General features: G+C 40.4%; 1 protein-coding gene across 2 annotated transcripts in view; it reads left to right on the top strand.

Moving 5' to 3' along the window:
• Positions 1 to 19219, top strand: part of pdcd11 (programmed cell death 11) — a 32664-nt gene extending 13445 nt beyond the window's left edge. Inside the window, exons 18-36 of one of the 2 annotated variants that reach the window (XM_069189173.1) lie at positions 218 to 370; positions 1563 to 1675; positions 2580 to 3097; positions 4154 to 4216; positions 6012 to 6105; positions 6704 to 6793; positions 7144 to 7246; positions 7839 to 8016; positions 8675 to 8731; positions 9393 to 9515; positions 10504 to 10626; positions 11244 to 11409; positions 11854 to 11979; positions 12571 to 12732; positions 13217 to 13467; positions 13935 to 14103; positions 14818 to 14971; positions 15455 to 15620; positions 16772 to 19219. In XM_069189173.1, the coding sequence (XP_069045274.1) occupies positions 218 to 370; positions 1563 to 1675; positions 2580 to 3097; positions 4154 to 4216; positions 6012 to 6105; positions 6704 to 6793; positions 7144 to 7246; positions 7839 to 8016; positions 8675 to 8731; positions 9393 to 9515; positions 10504 to 10626; positions 11244 to 11409; positions 11854 to 11979; positions 12571 to 12732; positions 13217 to 13467; positions 13935 to 14103; positions 14818 to 14971; positions 15455 to 15620; positions 16772 to 16943 (2981 nt within the window). In that variant the 3' untranslated portion in view covers positions 16944 to 19219. The remainder of the gene's footprint in view (positions 1 to 217; positions 371 to 1562; positions 1676 to 2579; positions 3098 to 4153; positions 4217 to 6011; positions 6106 to 6703; positions 6794 to 7143; positions 7247 to 7838; positions 8017 to 8674; positions 8732 to 9392; positions 9516 to 10503; positions 10627 to 11243; positions 11410 to 11853; positions 11980 to 12570; positions 12733 to 13216; positions 13468 to 13934; positions 14104 to 14817; positions 14972 to 15454; positions 15621 to 16771) is intronic. The other variant, XM_069189174.1, reaches the window with a different exon arrangement.
• The last annotated feature ends 580 nt before the right edge of the window (positions 19220 to 19799 follow it).

Raw genomic sequence — 19799 nt, forward strand, 5'->3', positions numbered from 1 at the left:
AAGGCTTTATACGCGGCAGGTATAACTTCTGGTCATGCCGAGACATACCATATAGTTCAAAGTTAAGGTTTTCCCAAACTAAGTACCCGAAAACATTAGTAATTAAGACTTTCTTAATTTAGTCATTTGATCTATTGAAGGCAATTGGGACCTAGTTTGAAAGAATGATGTTGGGGTTCTTAATGTGTATATACTCTGCTGCTGGTTCTGTTTTCAGGCCATTCTGAACTACTGCAGAGTCTCTCCAGCCTGAAGGTTGGGCAGAAGCTGAAACTCACAGTGGATGAAGTAAATGATAATGGGACAGCTACCTTTAAAGCAGACCATCTTAATGGAGTAACCATACTGGCCTCAAAGTATCACTTAACTGGTGAGTTTGAATTTTTTTACACCTTTAATATCTTTCTGCAATAATGTTTCAAATGACATGATAAAAGTGGTTTTTCCTATTCATTATTTATTAGAGCTTCATCTGTTTTAAAGTTTAGGTGGAAATAAAGGAAGAAACTCAGTTCTGTTTACATTTAAATAAGCTTAACTTGTGATGCTAAACATACATCTGTTTTGATCATTTATAGTGATGTTTTCTGCTTCTGTCTGTAACAAGTTTAAGGATATTAAGGAACTGTATTTAATTTTCTGGCATGATTTTTATAAGTGACAGAGGGACATTGAGGGCAGACTCCTGAGGGACGGGAGCTAATTGGAAAAAAATATACCAGATAGAAAATGTAAACCTATGGAAGGTAATAGAAATGTACCTTTACTTTAATAGATGCCACCCTCTCCACCAGCTCTCGTTTTCATTGATGGCTCTGTTGATAATCAAGAGTAGCGTGTGGGGTAGTGGTTAATTTAGCTGCCTCGCAGCACTGGCACCTTGAGGTCAATTCCAGAGCTGGGAAGCAATCTGTGTGGAGTTTGTATGTTCTCCCTGTGTTTGTGTGGGCTTCCTTCAGGTGCTCCGGCTTTCTCCCACAGCCCAAAAACATACTGGCAGGTAAATTGACTTCTGGTAAAACTGGCCCTAGTGTGAGTGTGTGTCTGCTTTTGCGTCTGTCTGCCCCGCAGTGGACTGGTGTCCTGTCCAGGGTGTTCCCTGATTTGTGCCTGTTGCCTGCTGGGATAGGCTCCGGCTCCGGCTCCCCAGCGACTCTGGATGGGAGAGAATCGGGACTCCAGTACCAAATAGTTTAAAGAATAACCCTGGTTCCACTCATCACTCATGGATGGAGAAATCCAGCCATGTAATGGGAAAGAGAGAGTTATAATGACACAGAGTAGGGACTGGAGTTAACATTTTAGAATTTTATAAATGCCCCAGTTTGTTGCAGGAAGGGGCTTTGACAGTCAGGTTGGGGCAGAATTCTGTTTTTCTTCCACTGTTACGAACTCTTCAGATCATCATTCATCACAAAGTTACTGAGTGAGTTGGGGGTGAATATTTTTGGATGAGGTTAGAGCCCGTGGTGACGTACCACATGATCGAATATATTGTAGGCAGGTGTGTGTAAAGGCACTTTGTGGGGGCCTGATGGCCTGTGTGTGTTTATTCCTCCAAGGTGTCACTGTTGTCGAAGGGCAGAAGGTAACCGGAGTGATACTTCATGTGGATTTCCTCACCCGCCAGCTTCACATCTCCCTGTCTCCCCTGCTGGTCTCCAGTAAGTGCAAGGTAAAACCAGACAGGCCTCTTGTTTCTCTCACAGACGTTTCTGGCTTTGTGACAGGTCCCAGTGAAATACTGCATATTGGACTCGGATACGTATGTGTGAAAGGATTAAAATAACTACGCTGTTTTTGCGTCCAAGAGCTGCTCCCAAGTTGGCAATTTCCTTTCACTAATCATAATAAAATGAGTTGGAAATAAATTCAAGACGGGTAAATAATTAGTTCATACAAAATGCTTTTGATTCTTCAGTGCCCTTCCTGAATCGCGAAGGAATTAAGCTTCTTAAAATTGTCACTGTTGAGGTGACTAATTGATGACTGCAGCATTTACTGGCTCATTACTGTCCTGCTGCTTCGTGGTCTTGCTTGGCTCCCTAAAAAAGAAATCAAATTATATGCTGCCCATCGTGGTATAGTCTGTGTGACAGTACTTCTCTGTTGCTCTCTTTGACTTGCCAATGCATAGTTCATTTTTTACAGCGCCAAGTTTCTTGGTAGTACTGTTGAAATTCGTATTATCAGCCTCCAAAAGAAATCTTCACACGGATGGTTTACTGTTGATACTAAGCTAAACTGTACCAACTGTTTCCTCCTTAAATCCACATGCAGTAAAATGTGGAAGCTAACGTTTTTCCTTTAATTAATATGCACAAAGCATCTCAGTCACAGTTCAACCAGTTGAGTCAAACCACTAGGAAATTTAATTCCCAAATATATTTTGCTTTATTTTTCTCTACAGTTTTGACTCCTATTCATTGTTGCGTATCTCATATGATATATGTGAAATAGTTATACAATAAGTACCAAATCTTAGAATCTCTAGAGAATGAATAAAGACCAGGGAAGCAATGAAGTTTATTGGTTTCCATGAGTGCACATTCAAGGATCTTCGTTATTTCTTTTTCCAGCTTAAAGCCAATGTAACAATGCCTGCAACACTGCAGTATGTGGAACGGGACTTTGCCGTTATCAGGTTGGGCGAGACTGGCCATCTTACTTTCATCTCTACAAAGACCCATTGGAATGATACGTTCCGCTTTGAGTCTGAGCGGTTGTCTGTGGGCCAGTGCCTCACTGTTACGGTGAAAAAACCCAAATCTGAGGAGCTTGGGGGGTTCCCCTCCGTCACCTGGGTGTCTGGGAAAATAGTGGGCTCCAGACGGGAGCGCAGCCTCTCACAGAGCAAAGATGAGAAGCTCGGTGGCCCCAAGCACCCCTTCAGCTTGGGCGACACGGTGAAAGGTACCATCAAGACCATCAGGCCGCTCAGTGTCCTAGTGGCCTTGGAAGGGGGAATCACCGGCAGCATCCACGTCTCCGAGGTTCTGGAGCAGGTGAAGCCGGGCACGTTCCCTGTGTCTACATTGACGAAGGGCAGCACCGTCACTGCCCGTGTCATCGGGGGAAGAGAAGTCAGGAGTCACAAGTGAGTTTGTTGGTGTATTTTCACGCAACAACACAAACTGCCACCTCACAGATTGCATGTTGCTGCATTTTCTCCCTCAAAAGCTGATACCTCAACAATGCTACGAGTATATTTTTTGTAGTTTTCTTCAGCCCCAGCATTTTCATTATCTCCTCTATGTGATAGTAAGTCAATCGGTAAAATTGTAATTGGCGTTAAAACTTGCTCAGCCACTGCTCACATCTCACCCAGATGGGAACATCAGCAGTGAAGATGAGACCCATATGAGGGTGAAGGAGCTACTTAAAATAAACAACCTTGCTCAGAATTGAAAATCTACTCTGCTATTCACATATTGGGTTACGAAAAACAAACCTTAGTTTCAAATCGAATTTAATGTTACCAGTGACATTTTTAGTTGTTCATTTTATTTAAAGCTAATTACAGTAGCACACTTCATTTTTTAAGTTTGAAAAGCAGTTGGCTTTCTGAAGATTTTTTTTTTCTTTGTTGTAATTAGATTATAGTGTTTACGGCAACAGCAGTTATTAGGTCATGTCTGGATTCCAGTTACGAATGCTGAAACTGCTCTCAAAAACATCTCTGCTTTTTGTGTGCCAGAAGATGATGTATTGTGTGAAAAGATCTTATTCAGAGCTTGTTTTAATAACTTGCAGTTGATCGAATAAGTGATTGCATTTATTTTCTATTTTGAGTGGAATACATACATTATAGCAAAGTATAGAAATATGTCAATTAACAGCATAGCTGTATAACTTAAGTAAGCTGATAATTAAAGTTCTTCTTATGTAGCTAAAGAGATGGAAACTCTTGTTGTGATAAGAGCCCCTGATTGGAGAGACATGAGTTCAAATGCTAAGGTGTACCCCGCTGTTGCATTCTTAAGCACGAGACTTCACTCAGTAAAAGTTCTGCTGTGTAAAGAGAATTTCCAGGTCCTTTTAAATCTGTTATTTTCTTAACTTCTCTGATTAAAATAACATCAATTTACTTTCAAGGATCTGTACCACTAAATTACATGAATTAAACTTCAATAAGTCTCTTTCATTCCTGTAGGTTTTTGCCAATTTCTCATCCAAACTTTACTTTCACGATACCTGAACTGACACTTCTACCAAGGTAAGCCCTCTGAAGTTAAGCATGAGTTTTCATTAAATTTTACAGTCTGTTAGCATGAGCACCAGTGTAAAACATTATGACAAGTTGTTCTCTAAAGGACATCTACTTCATTCAACAGGCATGTATTAGTGATCGGGAGTCAGATGTTTATTGCAGAAATGAAGTTTTGAGATACAGAGATGCAAATCAGACCTCAAATATTGAACTCTACTTGATAATTTCTCAGTTCAGTAATTTGGTATGGGAAATTCTTTCCGTTACACTGGAGAATCCTTAAATACATGCAAACCATTTTGTCTTCTACCCTTTCCTCATTTTTTTGCAGGTGTTCACATCTCAGAAATTGAAGTTGCAGTTTTTGTTGAGCTCCTTCTCAGGCCAGGGTCTGTGGAGTTGTGAATTGTTACTAGAACCTCAGTTTCATGTCCTAAAGGTGCATTTGGCACAGGTGCTGGCTGTTTGGGTTTATGCGAACCTTTTACTCTTAGCTAAGTAAAGACAAAGCCTACTTTGAATTCAAGGGTCTTAAGCACTGGTACAACTTGATAAGCTCATGATTTTTCCACTCAAGCTGGACCAATAACTGGTACTCTCATCTTGGCGTAAGTGTCTTTCTGGGTCCGTTTTCCTTTTTTTTCCATTCTTGTACCTGTATTTGTCTGAATCCATTGTCCATGGCATTTTGAGATTCCTAAACTTTTTGTGTGTATTAATGCCCAAAGAGCATGTGTATGTAGCCCTGCTGTCTGTCACCAGCAGGAGAAGACTAATGTTGGTTAGTGGTTTAACTCATTTCAGTTCTAAGTAAGAAGCAGGCACATTAGGCATATTACAACTGATAGAAAATTAAATGTATGTTTTGGATACCATGCTTATACATATTTAGTTCAGGTGGGTAGCTGTGTCAGCATGCATAGGCTACAAAGGAACAAATAATAGGTTTATTCCATGCTGAAAAGAGAAGAGAGAAAATGCAATGTTTCGGCTGTGGAGCCTTCTTCAGGTGTGAGAAAGACAGGACACATAGCAAAGATTAAATAGCACAGGAGAACAAAAGCTGGGAGAGTGGAGGATGCTGGAGCAGGGGAGAGGCAAAAAGAGAAGAGAGGGTGAAGTCGAAACCTGTATGTGAATAGTGAAGATTACACGAAAACAAGTATTTCATTGAGAGAAGGGGGAAGGTGTGAACCAAGTTTTAGGATAATTCTTGTGTCTGATGTCTTTCTGCTATGGGAGTTAAGAGACCCTTCTTTGAGAATGCAGACGGAGAGATCAGTGTGATCATGGCCGCCTGAGGTGAAATGAGAAACTATGGGCTTGGAGAAATCTTTAATCTTCACAACCCTAACATGTTCTCTGAAACGGTCTCCTAGTCACATTCCGGTTTCCCCAACGTAGATAGCTGGGCATTTCCTGCAAGAGATCCAATAAATGAGGTTGCTGGAGGTACAAGAGGTCCCCCGGGTGATCTGGAACTGGCCTGAGGGGCCTTGAATAAATGTGGTGTTAGATATGTATTTGCCGGTGACACAGCGAGCTCTGTTGCAGGGGAAAGTATCTGGTGTGGATGATTGTTGAGGGCGGTCAAGGGAGCTGTGAACAAGAGGTATACATATTTATGCTATCGTGCAGTTAAAATAAAGCCCATGAGATTTTTTTTTTAAATTATAAGCTTCTGCACCTTCTAAATGCAGTTCAGACTGCTCTACAATGCGATCGTAGTTCAATCCCTTGTGCAGTGCAGGATAGTGTTTATTTACAAGTTTGTTTTCATTTGCTGGACCTGTCCTGACAGCAAGATGGAAGGAGACCTGCCAACCCAGGAGGAGCACGCTGAAGCATTGGAAAACTACCAGCCTGGACAGGAGGTCACCTGTTTTGTGTACAAGGTAATAAGGTCAGAGGTGGTGAAGTTCTGCTTCCTTCTTAAAATGTTGTCTGCCATATTGGAGAATCCAAGTTTTTGAGTTTTATGCCAGCATTTATAATCTAAATATAATTAATACTTCTAAAAATATATTTAAGAAAGGTAAAATAAATTGTCAAGGATTTTTGTTAATGATGTTAAGCTTCAAAAACACTTTAGTTAGCAGGCAGATTTTATGTGAATTTGAGAAGGTGAGGCCTTTGGCTCCGAGTCCTTCAGTTGACTGCAATAACTGCTAAAAAGGCACACTGCTGCATTTTCTTCAGAGGTCACCAGTAAAACAAGGGCAGCACAAGAAGATATCTCAGCCTGCACATCCCACAAAACATTTTTCTTGTTTTATTCTTTCTTTTTGAAACCTGCTAAAACATCTCTAGTGACATGATTCAGCTATCAACCCGGAAAAACCTAGGAAACAAAATAACATCCTCCAGATGTTTCTTTTGGAAATTTACTAAGTGCTGATTTGGAGTGGGTGTCAAAAGGAATGCTGTACTTGTTTCCAGCAGGTGTAGTCAGTTTGTGCTTCAGTTGTGTGTTTGTCTTGTGGTTGCGATCAGTACAACACTGTGAAGAAGTGCCTGGAGGTTGACGTGACCCCAGTCCTCGGTGGGAAAGTGGACCTGCTGCTGATGAGCTTGACCCCAAAAGTACGTCGTTTACATGATCTTGAACACTAAGTTGTTTTTCATGCAGACCTGCATCCTTGACCTAGGAGATTAAGTTTAAAAATTAAACAAGACAATTAAGAAAATGTCAGAATGGGATGGGTTAAAGAGACATTCATTTTTTCATATTTAACCCAGTGGTCCAATTGTGTTTTACGCTGGAGTTCTATCAGAAGATCTGACCACCAGCCGTAATTGTTTCAGTGGTATCAGAGTAATATTTCACCACATACGTAAATAATCATACCCTTTAATACATCACTGTATAATGTATTATTGTACTGATTTTACCCTGTGGACCTCTGGTTCTTTTACTTCTTTTGATATTCTAGGAGCTGAAACACCCAGAGAAGTTGTGTAAACTGGGGCAGGCACTGAAAGCTACTGTTGTCAGCACAAGCTCTTGTAAAACAAAGCTGGTTCTCTCTCTCACAGGTGAGGCTGGTCATCTGTATCTTACTGCTGAGTCTGGCTAGATTAGGCACTGTGATAATCTACAGTAATCAGGAATTACTACAGTGATTTTACATGGATACTACATTCACATTCCCCACAGACCTCACGTTCCTGTGGTTTATGTTAATGCTCACTTTTTTTAATTCTTATGACCATGCTCTCTGTTTTCATGAGATTTTGTTGCACTCTCTGTAGTTCCCATTGACATCATCCCTTAAATGCTTTTTTCAGAGTGTTGCCTTTTTTTCTCTGACAATGCTGACAGGTATAAGTATGTTTTTTAAGAGACAGTGGCTTTAAAAGGAAGAGGAAATCTATTCAAAATCTAAATAGTATAAATCTAGAACAGGTATGCGTTTAGATAAGGTACTGACCTGTGACTGTGGATGTTATGAAATAACAGCACGTGTGTGTGTGTACACGGTTTTTCCCTAAGAGTGAAATGCCAGTGACTGGTTTGTGATGAACCAAATGGTTTAATCTGGATAAAAACGACTCTAGTCACTGGACCCCATTTGTTTTCTTTGCCAGCCTTCCAGCGTGTTTGAGATGCCTTTCTTTCTGCTTATAGGTCTCCACAGCTTAACCAACGGATCCATCACTCTAGGCACTGTTGCCAAAATCGTGAAACGCGTCGGCCTTGTTGTGTCCCTGCCTTTCGGGCACACTGGCCGTGTGTCAGTTTTAGACCTCGATGATTGTTACAGGCCCAACCCTCTGGACAGTTATCATGTGGGTCAGGTTGTCAGGTAAGTAGCTAATTTCAGCTTCTGTGTGGTGGTGACTTTGAGGTTCTTTTCCCCCTGGTACTTATTACTGGTCAGGTCTTAGGACTTCTGTGTTCTGCTGCGCTTACAGATGTGGGTTTATTATTTACGTTTGTTATTTATCCCTGAAAACATGCTCTCTAGGTTTGTTGGCAACTCTAAATTGTTTCTTTCACTTTGGCCCAGCAGTCTACAGGCATCCTATTCAGAGAGGAGAATGTACTCGCAGTCCCACCTTGTGCCGTACACATCTCAAATCTGGGATAGGCTTTGGCTCACTGCTACCCTCAGCAAGCCCAAACCATATCATCCTGAAGCCAAGAGGCTACTGGATAATGAGGGTGCAAGCATCATTGAATGTTAGTTCCAGTGAGAATTTATGCAACTGGAATGCTAATAATTAAGGGGTTAATTAATTGAAATCTAATTAGGTAACTACTTCATCAAAAAAGTAACTGGGACTGGTTGTATATAAAGTAGGTCTTGTTTTTAACTGATATTTATCTCTTTACAAATGTTCCTTTGCATGTATAATGTGTTAAACATCCTATACATTTATAGAACCAGTTTATTTAGTGTTTTATTTACCTTTTTTATTTAATATTCCTGATTAATATTATACTTGACTCCCATCACACAGGTGCTACATTGTTGAAAGTGAAGAGAACAAGCTACAGCTGTCTCTCCGGAGGTCCAGGTAGGCGGGAGTGACTCACTTACATTGAGCTTCACCAGAAATCAAAGTTTCCTTCATTTTGACTAAAAAATAACAAGACCATACGTGCGGGCTTAGAAGAGACACAATCAGTGAAGGGCTCTTGTCAGATCACAAGCTGATCCCCGTGACTCAGAATTCCTTGAACAGTGGTGTGCAGCTGGCTGAATGCAGCTGGGATAAGATGAAGTTTGGTTGGCTTCATTTCTCTCAGCTTTCAGTATAGCCCACCAGCTAATGCAAGCTCAAAATATCGTCTGTGAAAAATGTGCCTCTCCTCCATTTTCCTCTCCCGTGACGCACTGTTGAGTTTAAAATGTCGTCTCTGACGAATGTCTATGAGGGTGGATGGGGGTGTCCGCAGTTTGTTTTTTTAAAATTAGGTGGACATTTCGAAGATTTTAAAAAACAGAAAAAAGTTGTTACAAGAGTACGTCAAGGCCTTCATTTTGTGTGGAGTATACATAGTGAATTTTTTTTTTTGTGTCCTCTCCATAAAAGAGTCCTTCAGCAGATTCATATTTTCTTTTCCTTTTAAACTGTAAGATGTCTTGTATACATCTAAATTTGTATTTATTTGATTTAATGAAGGAAAAACATGAGAATTGTTTCAGTCTTTCCACTTGCATTTTTTTCTGTGCAGGACAACCCCTGGAAGTAGTCAGGTAGTGAAGGACCCAGAAATCCCCTCCATTGCTGACCTGAAGGAAGGCCAGCGGTTACGTGGCTATGTGACGTCTATTAAAGACTGTGGTGTCTTCATTAGGTATTTTTTTAAATCCTGCACAATTAAGAGATTTTTGTTTTAAAATAGTCATGGACCCATTGCGAGAATAAAATGAGAAAAAGCTTTCTATGGTTTCATCCCTAGTCATTCTTGTTGAAGCTAATTTTTCAAACCTCATGCATTTTTAATTGAAAGTTGTGTCATGGGCTTTGGTTTGTTACAGCAGAGTGTGAAATGATATAACAAAATAAAGGCAAAGTCTCAAGTTAAAAAGGGGCATCTTTGATTCCCTGAGTTATGTTATAGTGAAAGGGGAACTGCAGTCTCAATTTGTCAGACCAGTCACGAAATTAATTTAGTTTGTGAAAGTACTGTGTGGTCACCGTGTTATCGGGAAAAGTTGTCACCACTGGCAAGAGCAAGAGTTTGTGAGAATTGTGACTTCAGCTGGCCCTTCCTGATCACTAGTCACTGTAATGACAAATCTAATGTGGTGTACGACCGAATAAGCGAAGGTTGCGCAACAAACATTTCCTGCAGAAATGTTCCAATGTAATCTGCATGCAGTGTTAACACCTATGTAGTATTCGCCAGCACAAATGTCTCGATGTCCAGAGCAATATTTCTATTGGATTAAAAGTGATGTATTCACACGCCTGCTTGTTTACAATGTAATGGGGCCTTTTTATAGACAACAATGGCAATATGGTACTGCACATACCTGTAAAATTGTCTATTTTGTGATATACATCTGAAGTTTTACCCATTATCATGTGCATTTCATTGTGGTCTGAAATGCACTCGTCAATGTCGATTTTCTTTCTAACCCTGAAATATAAAAATAGCATTGCAGTGATCCTTGAATATATAAGCATGCTGTTAAGGGAGCAGGGCAGTACAGCACTACAGTAAGGAAGTAGGCCTCTGTTAACTTTAGGGCCTTAGGGCAGTAAGAGGAAATGAAACTGCATGACTGTTTCTCGTGTTTGAAATTCTACGCAAATTCTTTGTCCATTTTCTTTTTCAGCCTTTCGAGGTCCATCATTGGTCGAGCTCAGTTTCACCATGTCACAAAGCACTTCACGGCTGACCATAGTGTATTTGTGAAACACATTCCCCTGAACTCTCTGCTTACTACCAAGGTCTTGAGGTAAGGCATTGCTCTGGACAAGGTTCCCCTTCCACGGCAATTGTGAAATTGTGAAGTTTTCCCAGTAATATGAATTAGTCATCTTTTTCTAACTCTTAGATAGCATCTAGATATAATTACTGTCTCAGTGCAATATAATTTATTTTTTAGTATTAATAATTCATTTGTTTGAATTATTAACCTTTCAGGTTTGAGGCTTTTGTTTTAAATTAATAGTTAATTTTTAGGTTTACATTTTAAATTAAGCCTTGAGCTATATAAAGGAAATGAATTATCCCAAATGTTGTTGAGTCTCATTTTAAGCCAAATTTCTGTAGCATGCACCTAAATGAACACAATATGCAAGCAATCGTTTACTTCATTTTTTAGTTAGTAGAAAATTAGTATTTTTTATTGCAGTTTTAGACTGCTTAGTATTTTTATGAAAACTCAGGCTTGAGTGTGAACAGATGCTGATGCGTGTTCTCTAAAACTGTTTTTTTTCTGTTCCTGCCTAAGTCTTCGTCTTTCCTTCAGGACTTTGTAAACTTCTCGTCATGCTGTCTCTAAATTTCAGTATGCTGTGAATTACTGGCAGTTTAACCCGACAAGTTTGTGCTGTGGTGTCTGTCTTACAGCATAGACAAAGAAAAGGGTCAAGTGGAACTGTCTTTACTCCCAGAGGACACTGGGGGGCCTGATGTCCTCCCAGAATCCCTGGGTTTGCCACTGCGGATGAAGGTGGAAGAGACGACAGAAGATTCTCAGAAGAAGCGAAAGAGGCAGACTTCCGAGAGTGAGCAGGTGAGGCAAAGCTTCAGGTTGAGGTGGGATTAGGTATTCTGTTCATACCACAGCTATGGAAAATACCAACTGATGAACCCTGGGAAGATCACATTGTTTTTCTGAGACATGTGTTCGTGGTTTGTCACATGAAAAAGTACTTTTTTTTTTGGTTACTGCTGCAGTTTAGACCCTATAAAGATATGTGGATCCTGGATGAGCATAGCTCAGATGCCAACGGATGTGCTGAGAATTTGAGTTAAAAATAAACATGCTTAAATTTAGAAATAGTTTATTGAAAATGAACCTAAAACTTTAACCCCCCAATAATAGAACTTGTCTGCAGTTAGAAAATAATACATAGAAATAATAGAAAAATGTCTGCAGATGAAGGGTCCTAGTTTGTATCAGGACAGTAATATTGGATTTCACAAACATGGTTGTTTGGTTTCCTCTCCTTTCCAGGAGGCAATTGAGAAATCCAAGAAGAAAAAGAAGAAGAAGACGTCAGGAAAATCGGAGGAGAACGACAGTGGAGTGGAGGTCTATTTCCGAGAGGACGAGGAGGAGAATAAAAAGCTACCCTCTAAGGTAATGTGTTCCCCTGTTCTGCAATGTTATATAGCCATAGCAATGGCCTCAAGACCATTAGTTTTGCTATTTGACTTGAGCTACTGGCAACATCTCTCAATAATTACCAGTCCCATTTACTCCAAACTACGTTTCAAGAACCACACAATTTTAAACACATGCTTGTTCTTTCATCCCTTGGAAGGAACTTCCATCTGGTAGTCCAGACTGAAGGGTACAGCAGTGGTTCCTAATCTGCTCTGGCCAGAAGTAGCCTCTTCAAGCTTTTGTTTTTAATAAGGGTTTTTAAGAATAACTTCATGTTATTCTTCATGTTTGTAAAACCGTATGAGGTGGTGCAATACTGACCTTGGTTATATCTTGTTCTGGCATAGTAGCCCAAACATTTCTTGTGAAAGATCATCTGTGTGCAGAAAGAGTGATAGCCTAAGAAAAATCTGTGGGAAAGTGAATGTTTTTTTTCGGAGAAAGATATCCAGTCCCAACACCATTTAAATGTTGGTGTTTTGTCAGGAATGTTCAGAACTCTGCCAAGCCAATCTTTCTCAATTTCTCCATTGAAGTGTCTACTTTTCCTTTTCCCCTGTCCAGAAGAAGGCCCAGCCTGCTCAGACTGAATGCGTGAGCCCCCAGCGACTCCATGTCTCCAGTGGATTCTCGTGGGACACGGGCCTCAGTACCCTACGGCCAGCCACTGTGGATCCAGTAGCAGATTCTTCCAGTGAGGAAGAGGAGGAAAACACGGAGAAAAAGGCAAGTCACCCCCAGAATTCCATTTTGCCATTGTGAGGTCTGGATGTGTACAGCAACAGGCAGCCAATCCACGTACGTCTTAGCTGTCTAAAGAGGTCCTTATTTTGCTAATGGAACTGAGATTATCTTATGTTCAAGGTTTAGTTTTTTTATTCTTGTCTTTATTGCTGAAACGGCAAAAGGTTTAAAAACCGGGAAATTACTGCGCAATAGGAAAAAAAATTAACAGTAACAGCACTCATTATTGTTGCAATCTATTAATAGACAGGTGTTCAATGATTAAAAGAGCTAGCACTTGGGAAAATGGTTTCAGTGCCAGAATTCTTGATTTGCCGGCTTTAGCTTCTGTTTGAATTCCACAGTTTTAGTTCTGTTTTTCCCCTTTGAGTCAGATTCATTTTCCCGTTCTGAAGCCTCAATGCCCACAGCTTTTCCCAGGATTCACTCATGGGTTTTCCTGCTGTCCCCCCCCCTTTCCCCCCAGGCCCCGAAGAAGAGCAAGCGTGACAAGGAGGAGGAGAGGCAGCGGGAGGAGAGGGAGCTGACGCGGCTGGAGAGCGAGATGATGGACCCCGGCCGGAGGCCCCGGACGTCCAATGACTTTGACCGGCTGGTGCTGAGCTCTCCGAACAGCTCCCTGGTGTGGCTGCAGTACATGGCCTTCCACCTGCAGGCGACGGAGATTGAGCAGGCCCGCGCCGTAGCCGAGAGGGCCCTCAAGACCATCTCCTTCCGGTCAGGCAACGTTGCGGCCTCTTTTCGGGAATTCTCCCGGAAAATGTGTGGTGTACTGACCCCCCAGTTTGTGAAAGCTGTCGGATATTATTTTATCTTGTTCTTGCTCTCCCTGTAATATCATAATAATAATAATAATAATAGCTTACATTTATATAGCACTTTTCTTGGCACTCCACTCAAAGCTCTCTACAGGTAATGGGGACTCCCCTCCACCACCACCAATGTGCAGCCCCACCTGGATGATGCGACGGCAGCCATAGTGCGCCAGAACGCTCACCACACATCAGCTTTCAGTGGGGAGGAGAGTAATGAAGCCAGTTCATAGTTGGGAATTATTAGGAGGCCATTAAACAAAACTATGGAGGGGGTCTATCCTGACTAATCAGTGAACAGATGTCTTAAGGGTTGCTTTTTGTCCTAAAATATTTCTGTGTGTAAATAGGAATGTCTGTCATCACTTTCAGGGAGGAGCAAGAGAAGCTTAATGTATGGGTGGCTTTTCTTAACCTGGAGAACATGTACGGGACAGAAGAGAGTCTGCAGAAAGTGTTTAAGAGAGCAGTCCAATATTGTGAGCCTATGGCAGTCTTCCAGCAACTCGCCGATATCTACACCAAGTCCAACAAGCACAAGGTACCTTTCCTGTACTATGTACCACTCAATACACCACAAGTCAGTACCGTATAATTCGGATACCTACAAGAGTAGCTGATTTGTATATCTTTCAGGTGTGGGTTGTAGTTAAGTGTGTGTGTTAGGTACGAAGTGAAATTAACACTAAATAAAAAGGACAGTTCTGATTGGAGCATGTCGGCTCTCCGACACCAGGCTAGATATGGTAATCGATCCAAACAAAAGTAAATGCTTCCACCACACTGCTCTGTGAATCCATCTTGATTAAACACAGGAAATGCAGTACACCCATATATGTATATACGTTGAAAGCAATGTCATTTGACATTAATTGGAAAGAAAAGCCTTATGTTTCCATTTTGTCCACAGTCATAAGAGTTCAGTTTTCCTACGTTCGCATCTGAGTAAAATTTGAGATTTTTGGCCCCACTGTGTCAGTGCACTTGGAAACCCCTTCCTTCCCAGGAACGTCTGTATGTGTCAGCACTGAGGTCATAACTTGCTCTTTGGCCATCTGGAAAGCATTAATGAGTCACTAAATCCATTGAGCCCTGACTAGCACATTACTGCTTCATGAACAGAACGCTGAGGTTTTTTACATTTTTGTTAAAGTCCTGTAAGGTCACATTTGTTTGTTGAAGCACAGAAATACATTGCTTTAGATTCAGTTATTTTTCTTGCTCATGGCTCCTTTTGTTTTGCATTTCCACACAGGAAGCTGACAGCCTCTACAACACAATGCTGAAGCGCTTTCGCCAGGAGAAGTCGGTGTGGCTGAGCTATGGCACCTTCTTGCTGAAACAGGGGGGGAATGACGCCGCTCACAGGCTTCTGCAGAGGGCACTCAGAAGCCTCCCAAACAAAGAACGTAAGAACTGAGAAACATCTATGTGTTAGATTCTGAGACTCACATGTATCAAATCTGAGCACCCCCACACACACATTCCAAGTGACTGGGAGATCCGGATTCTCCATGTCATCTAGTCGAATGAAGTTTTTGCTACTATTAGAGAGCAGGTCCAGTGGAAACAAAGGACAGGATTATCATTCAGCAATGTTGTATTGTGTTACAATTAGGCAGTCAGCTCCCCTCCATCTCAGAAGTAAGCTTAGTGGAGATTTTCTTGTCAGTTCAGTCATTGACAGGTCGCAACCCATAAAGTCTGTCGCAACCCTGAATTTGCAGCAAAGCAGCTTTTCGAAGGAGCAGTCTTCAGGCTGTTGGGCCTATTCCTGCATTCAGGCTGAGAGAATTGTTTTTGGGGGGTGGGGGTTAAGATTTTGTCATGAGCGCCTGCGACTGGAATTCTTAAGATCATTTCTTGACAGCTTTCACTTTTGTCCCTCTCAGACGTCGATGTAATTGCCAAGTTTGCTCAGTTGGAGTTCCAGTATGGGGATGTGGAACGTGCCAAGGCCATGTTTGACAGCACACTGAGCAGCTACCCCAAGCGCACAGACCTGTGGTCTGTCTACATCGATCTGCTGATCAAGCATGGCTCCCAGAAAGAAGTGCGGTGAGTGTTTCCTAGTGGTGGTTTAGCACAAGCTGTTAGCAACGTGGGCTGGTCGACTTTTGTACAAAGACAAGGTCCTCAAAAGTACAACTAGTTTTTGAACATATCTGACCTTGAATCACTTCACTACATCAGTTTTGGTTTGGCTCATTTTTGAGTGTCATTATAAGTATTTGTCACATAATATGAGGTCACCAAAGTTTTGAGCAGTTTTGAATAGACCACTTAAATAATAAAGTAGCGGTGATTGAAACTTTACAGCTATGAGACTTAGCTTTGTACCCCATTAACATACTGTTAATTTTGTGCAAGAATGATAATGACAGTACAAGATGTCCCTTAACAGAAATGATTAAAGCTGTGGTTTAGACATGCTATCTATTTGTATTGATTTTTTTTGTTTGATCTGTTTATTTCTGTTCATTCTGTGTCCTAGAGTCTTCTATTTATAGTATGTTTTTCAGATATGTCCTATTTATTCAAGGTGTAGAGATTTCTTGTTTGATTCCCAAAGTAACTTGAAGTCTCCGAGTCTAGGGAGTGTAAGCTGTATAGCATTGACAGCCGTCATAATGTGCAGTTCAAGTATATTACACACAGATCCTGGTTCACAAAGCAATTACAGAACATAAAATCGTTAGCCATATTCTTGAAGTTCTCTGTCCATGGGCTTGGATCAACCTGGTATTTTTATGGTCCTTTTGTAGCATAATATCATGACATGAACATACACCATTAATTTTCTGTCGTATTACATATATTTCTAGAAAGTGCTTTATTTGGACTGGTTTCAGAAGAAACTGAAGCTGACTGAAGTGAAAAAGAACAAGCCCCAGTTAAAGTATATTGAGTCTCTGTGCAGTTTTGTAACAAAGTTAAACTATTTTTTTTTTAAAAAGGGAACAGTAAAATTGATCTGAGAACCACGCAAAGCAAAAATAGCTGATTGCAGATCCACATGAAAAGAAGCGTCTTTACACTCTGAAGCCTACGTTATGTTGTACATTGTAGATAAATATGCAATTCATTCTAAGTTTATTTCCCATGGTTGGAAGAAAACTCCTGTTAAGGCGTAGATGAAAGGCTTATAATTGTGCTTGACGCGCCTGTCCTTTGCCAGTCAGCCTGACTTGCTTGTGGTTTTTCCGCAGCAACGTGTTTGAACGAGTGATCCACCTGAGCCTCGCCGCCAAGAAGATCAAGTTCTTCTTCAAGCGCTACCTGGAGTACGAGAAGAAGCACGGCTCCGCCGAGACCGTGGAGGCAGTCAAGGCGAAGGCTCTGGAATATGTCGAGGCCAGGGGCTCTGTGGCTGACAGCTAACCCCACTTCAGTCATTTCCAGTCACGTGTGTGTCTCACAGCTTGCACAGGGCTAAGACTGCACTGTGCGAAACATATAACCCACACCCCCATTATGGGTTTCCATCCTTCAAGAAATCTCATTGTGGCATCTAAAAAATCTCGAAAGCTTGTCCTCTGTGGAGGTTTCGGTATAATGTTTTGCATCTTGTAGTGGAACCTACTGTGTTCTCATGCAAGACTGTGCAGTAATTACAATTTAGCCATCTGAACATAAGCTGGTGATATTCTGTTTTTAAATCATTTTGTACCAGTTTCTTTGTAAGGTGTCTTGTCATCATATTTTTGCACTTGATAGGATCTGCAAAAAATGTTTTCCATTTCTTCATAAAATCTTCTTTTCAAATCTTCTGCCTTTTTATTCCAAGGGTATTACATTCTTAATGCTGTGTGTCTTTGGGATATTCCAAACAAATACTTAGAGACACAACAGTAGACCCACCTGCAGCTTTTATTCTGAGTGTAATAGGAGTTCAGAAACACCCCATAGTGCCTACTTTCTTATCACAATGCTGTCTTTGGTTTTTTATTTTGGCCAAGGAGACAATATAACTGCAAGCAAAAGCAAAATTGATGAAAACTGCTGAGTTTTTAACAAGGGGAAATAAACAAGTACTTAAAAATGTTTTTAAGGAGGGCATGTGATAATGGTTTAACATTCTGGAAAAGGAGGAAACATTACTGTAATGCTCCATTACGTGGAAACGCATGAATGTGGACCAAGATGAAAGGTTTTTTTCCCTCTCTGGGACATCCTGCACTAATCCTTTAGGTTTTTTTTCTGTGGAGAGAGTTTTTATGGTTTTGTTGGAATTGTATTTTCTGTAATGTCCTTGTTTATCCAAACTAACATGACTTAGTTCTTAGTGCACCACCCATAGCTATATGGGAATGCTCCAGATTTGAAACTTTTCCAGGGAGATAACTCCCTGTAACTTGGTGAGTGTGGTGCCTGTAATCAGTTCTTGGCGAAAAATGTGCTGAGAATTCACCTTTGCTTACAGAAGATCTTGTTATAATACATTTTCTCAACAAGGTCAACAATTTTTAGGATATAGATTGGTATTCCACCAAATGTATCATAAATGTGTTCTGATATTTTTTTCGACAATATGATCTGTTTGTAAGTATAGTTTACATGACTAATGATACTCCTGATGAATGACAAATTTATAAATGGATCCTTAAAACAAAATAAATGGATAACATATATTATATAGGGATACACATGGAACTGACAAAATGAATTTGAGTTTTCTGTGCTGTTACCATAAACCTTATTGTGCTTTTCACCTTATGCCTTTAGCTGGTGCTTAATTGCCTGCATTTTGACAAAAGTGTTTTTAATAATGTACTTACTGATAATAATACTGACTAAGTCAATCCTGACTTAAAGCAAGGTAGAAAAAAAAAATAACATTTAAGAAATACAGAACTGTAGAAAAGCAGTTTAATTTTCAGGTTCTACAATATTCATGCAGAATAGATGTCATACAGAGTCTGTACTTGTGTTGAACTTGAAGAGAGGGAGACTGCTTTTTGTGAGACTTTTGTATGCCTTATGCATCAATCTGGATAAAATCACTGCAGTTGTCTCATACAGTAAATAACAAGCACTGTTTTGAAGATGTTCGTACGCAAGTGTGGGTGGAGGACATACCGATTTCTGATCCTCTCTGACCCTGAAAAAGGCGAAAATGCATTTCCCCATTCTTAATTAAAGGCAAAAAGGTGCATAGATTGTGTAGACATGGGTAAACATGTCTGAGAGTGAAGGGAAGGTTAATGTAATCTTCAGCTTCTTAAAATAGGGCAGTAATGCCAGTAATTAATGTAGTGGTATACAATGATGGTCATATTTCATGTAATAATCTTATCCTTCCTAGTTAGATGTAATGTGGACTAGTTGAACTGTCTGCTTGATGGCTTTCTCCAAAGAGATCATGTGAAAGCTTTCTTATGCAGGAGTTAAGAGAAGAGGTTTGCTTACCCAATACTTGCACAGCTGTGTTCCCTGGGGAGCCAAAGTCCAAATGATTTCATGCATCTCTTTACATCAATACAGCCAGACCAGGGCAAACATGTAAAGTTGCAAATTAAGTATACGCCAGGTTCAGCATATTGATTTCAAGCCAAGGGTATTGGCTCCAAGCAACCAGACTTGTTTACTCCAGTCTTCTACCAGCTGAGGGTGTGTTTTATGTATATTCTCATAAAATAAACTTTATGTAAAGTAAATCTACTTTGCCTTTCAGTACAAGTTCTCAAGTCAAAATGACACTTTGATCTGTACAGTAGCTACCCTTGAATGAGTGAGTCCTAGAATAATGACAATGACAGTTTTTTTGTGTTGGCAGAAAGAAGCAATTGGAGCTATGTTTGCTATTGGTGAGAAACTATAATTTGACCATACAATTTAATCTTGCCTTCAAATAAACCTTCTGGTATTACACTTGAAACAAATCTGCATATTGTATTGGAGCAACATTTCAGATGTCTCTCCTTTCTTCAGGTAAAGAAGGCTTGACAGCCAAAACAATCTTTTTTTTTTCTTTTGGCTTTTCAGTGTAGCGTTTACTTGTATTTAATCCTTTTCTCTTTGCATGCTGGCAAAGCTCATCCCTCTATGTACATTTTCTGTTCAGCTTTCTTGGCTGTGCCTGAACTGAGACTGTGCTTAATGGTTATATTTTCCCATTAACATAATAGTAACTTACAATAAAAAAAATACTTACTCTTTTACCACACCTGTAATCAGTTCTCATTTGCCCCATGAATTCAGCAGCAGATACAAAAGGTACCAGAAGAAAATGTCACT

Source organism: Lepisosteus oculatus, chromosome 4, assembly GCF_040954835.1.
Source record: "Lepisosteus oculatus isolate fLepOcu1 chromosome 4, fLepOcu1.hap2, whole genome shotgun sequence".
Classification (NCBI taxonomy): domain Eukaryota; kingdom Metazoa; phylum Chordata; class Actinopteri; order Semionotiformes; family Lepisosteidae; genus Lepisosteus; species Lepisosteus oculatus.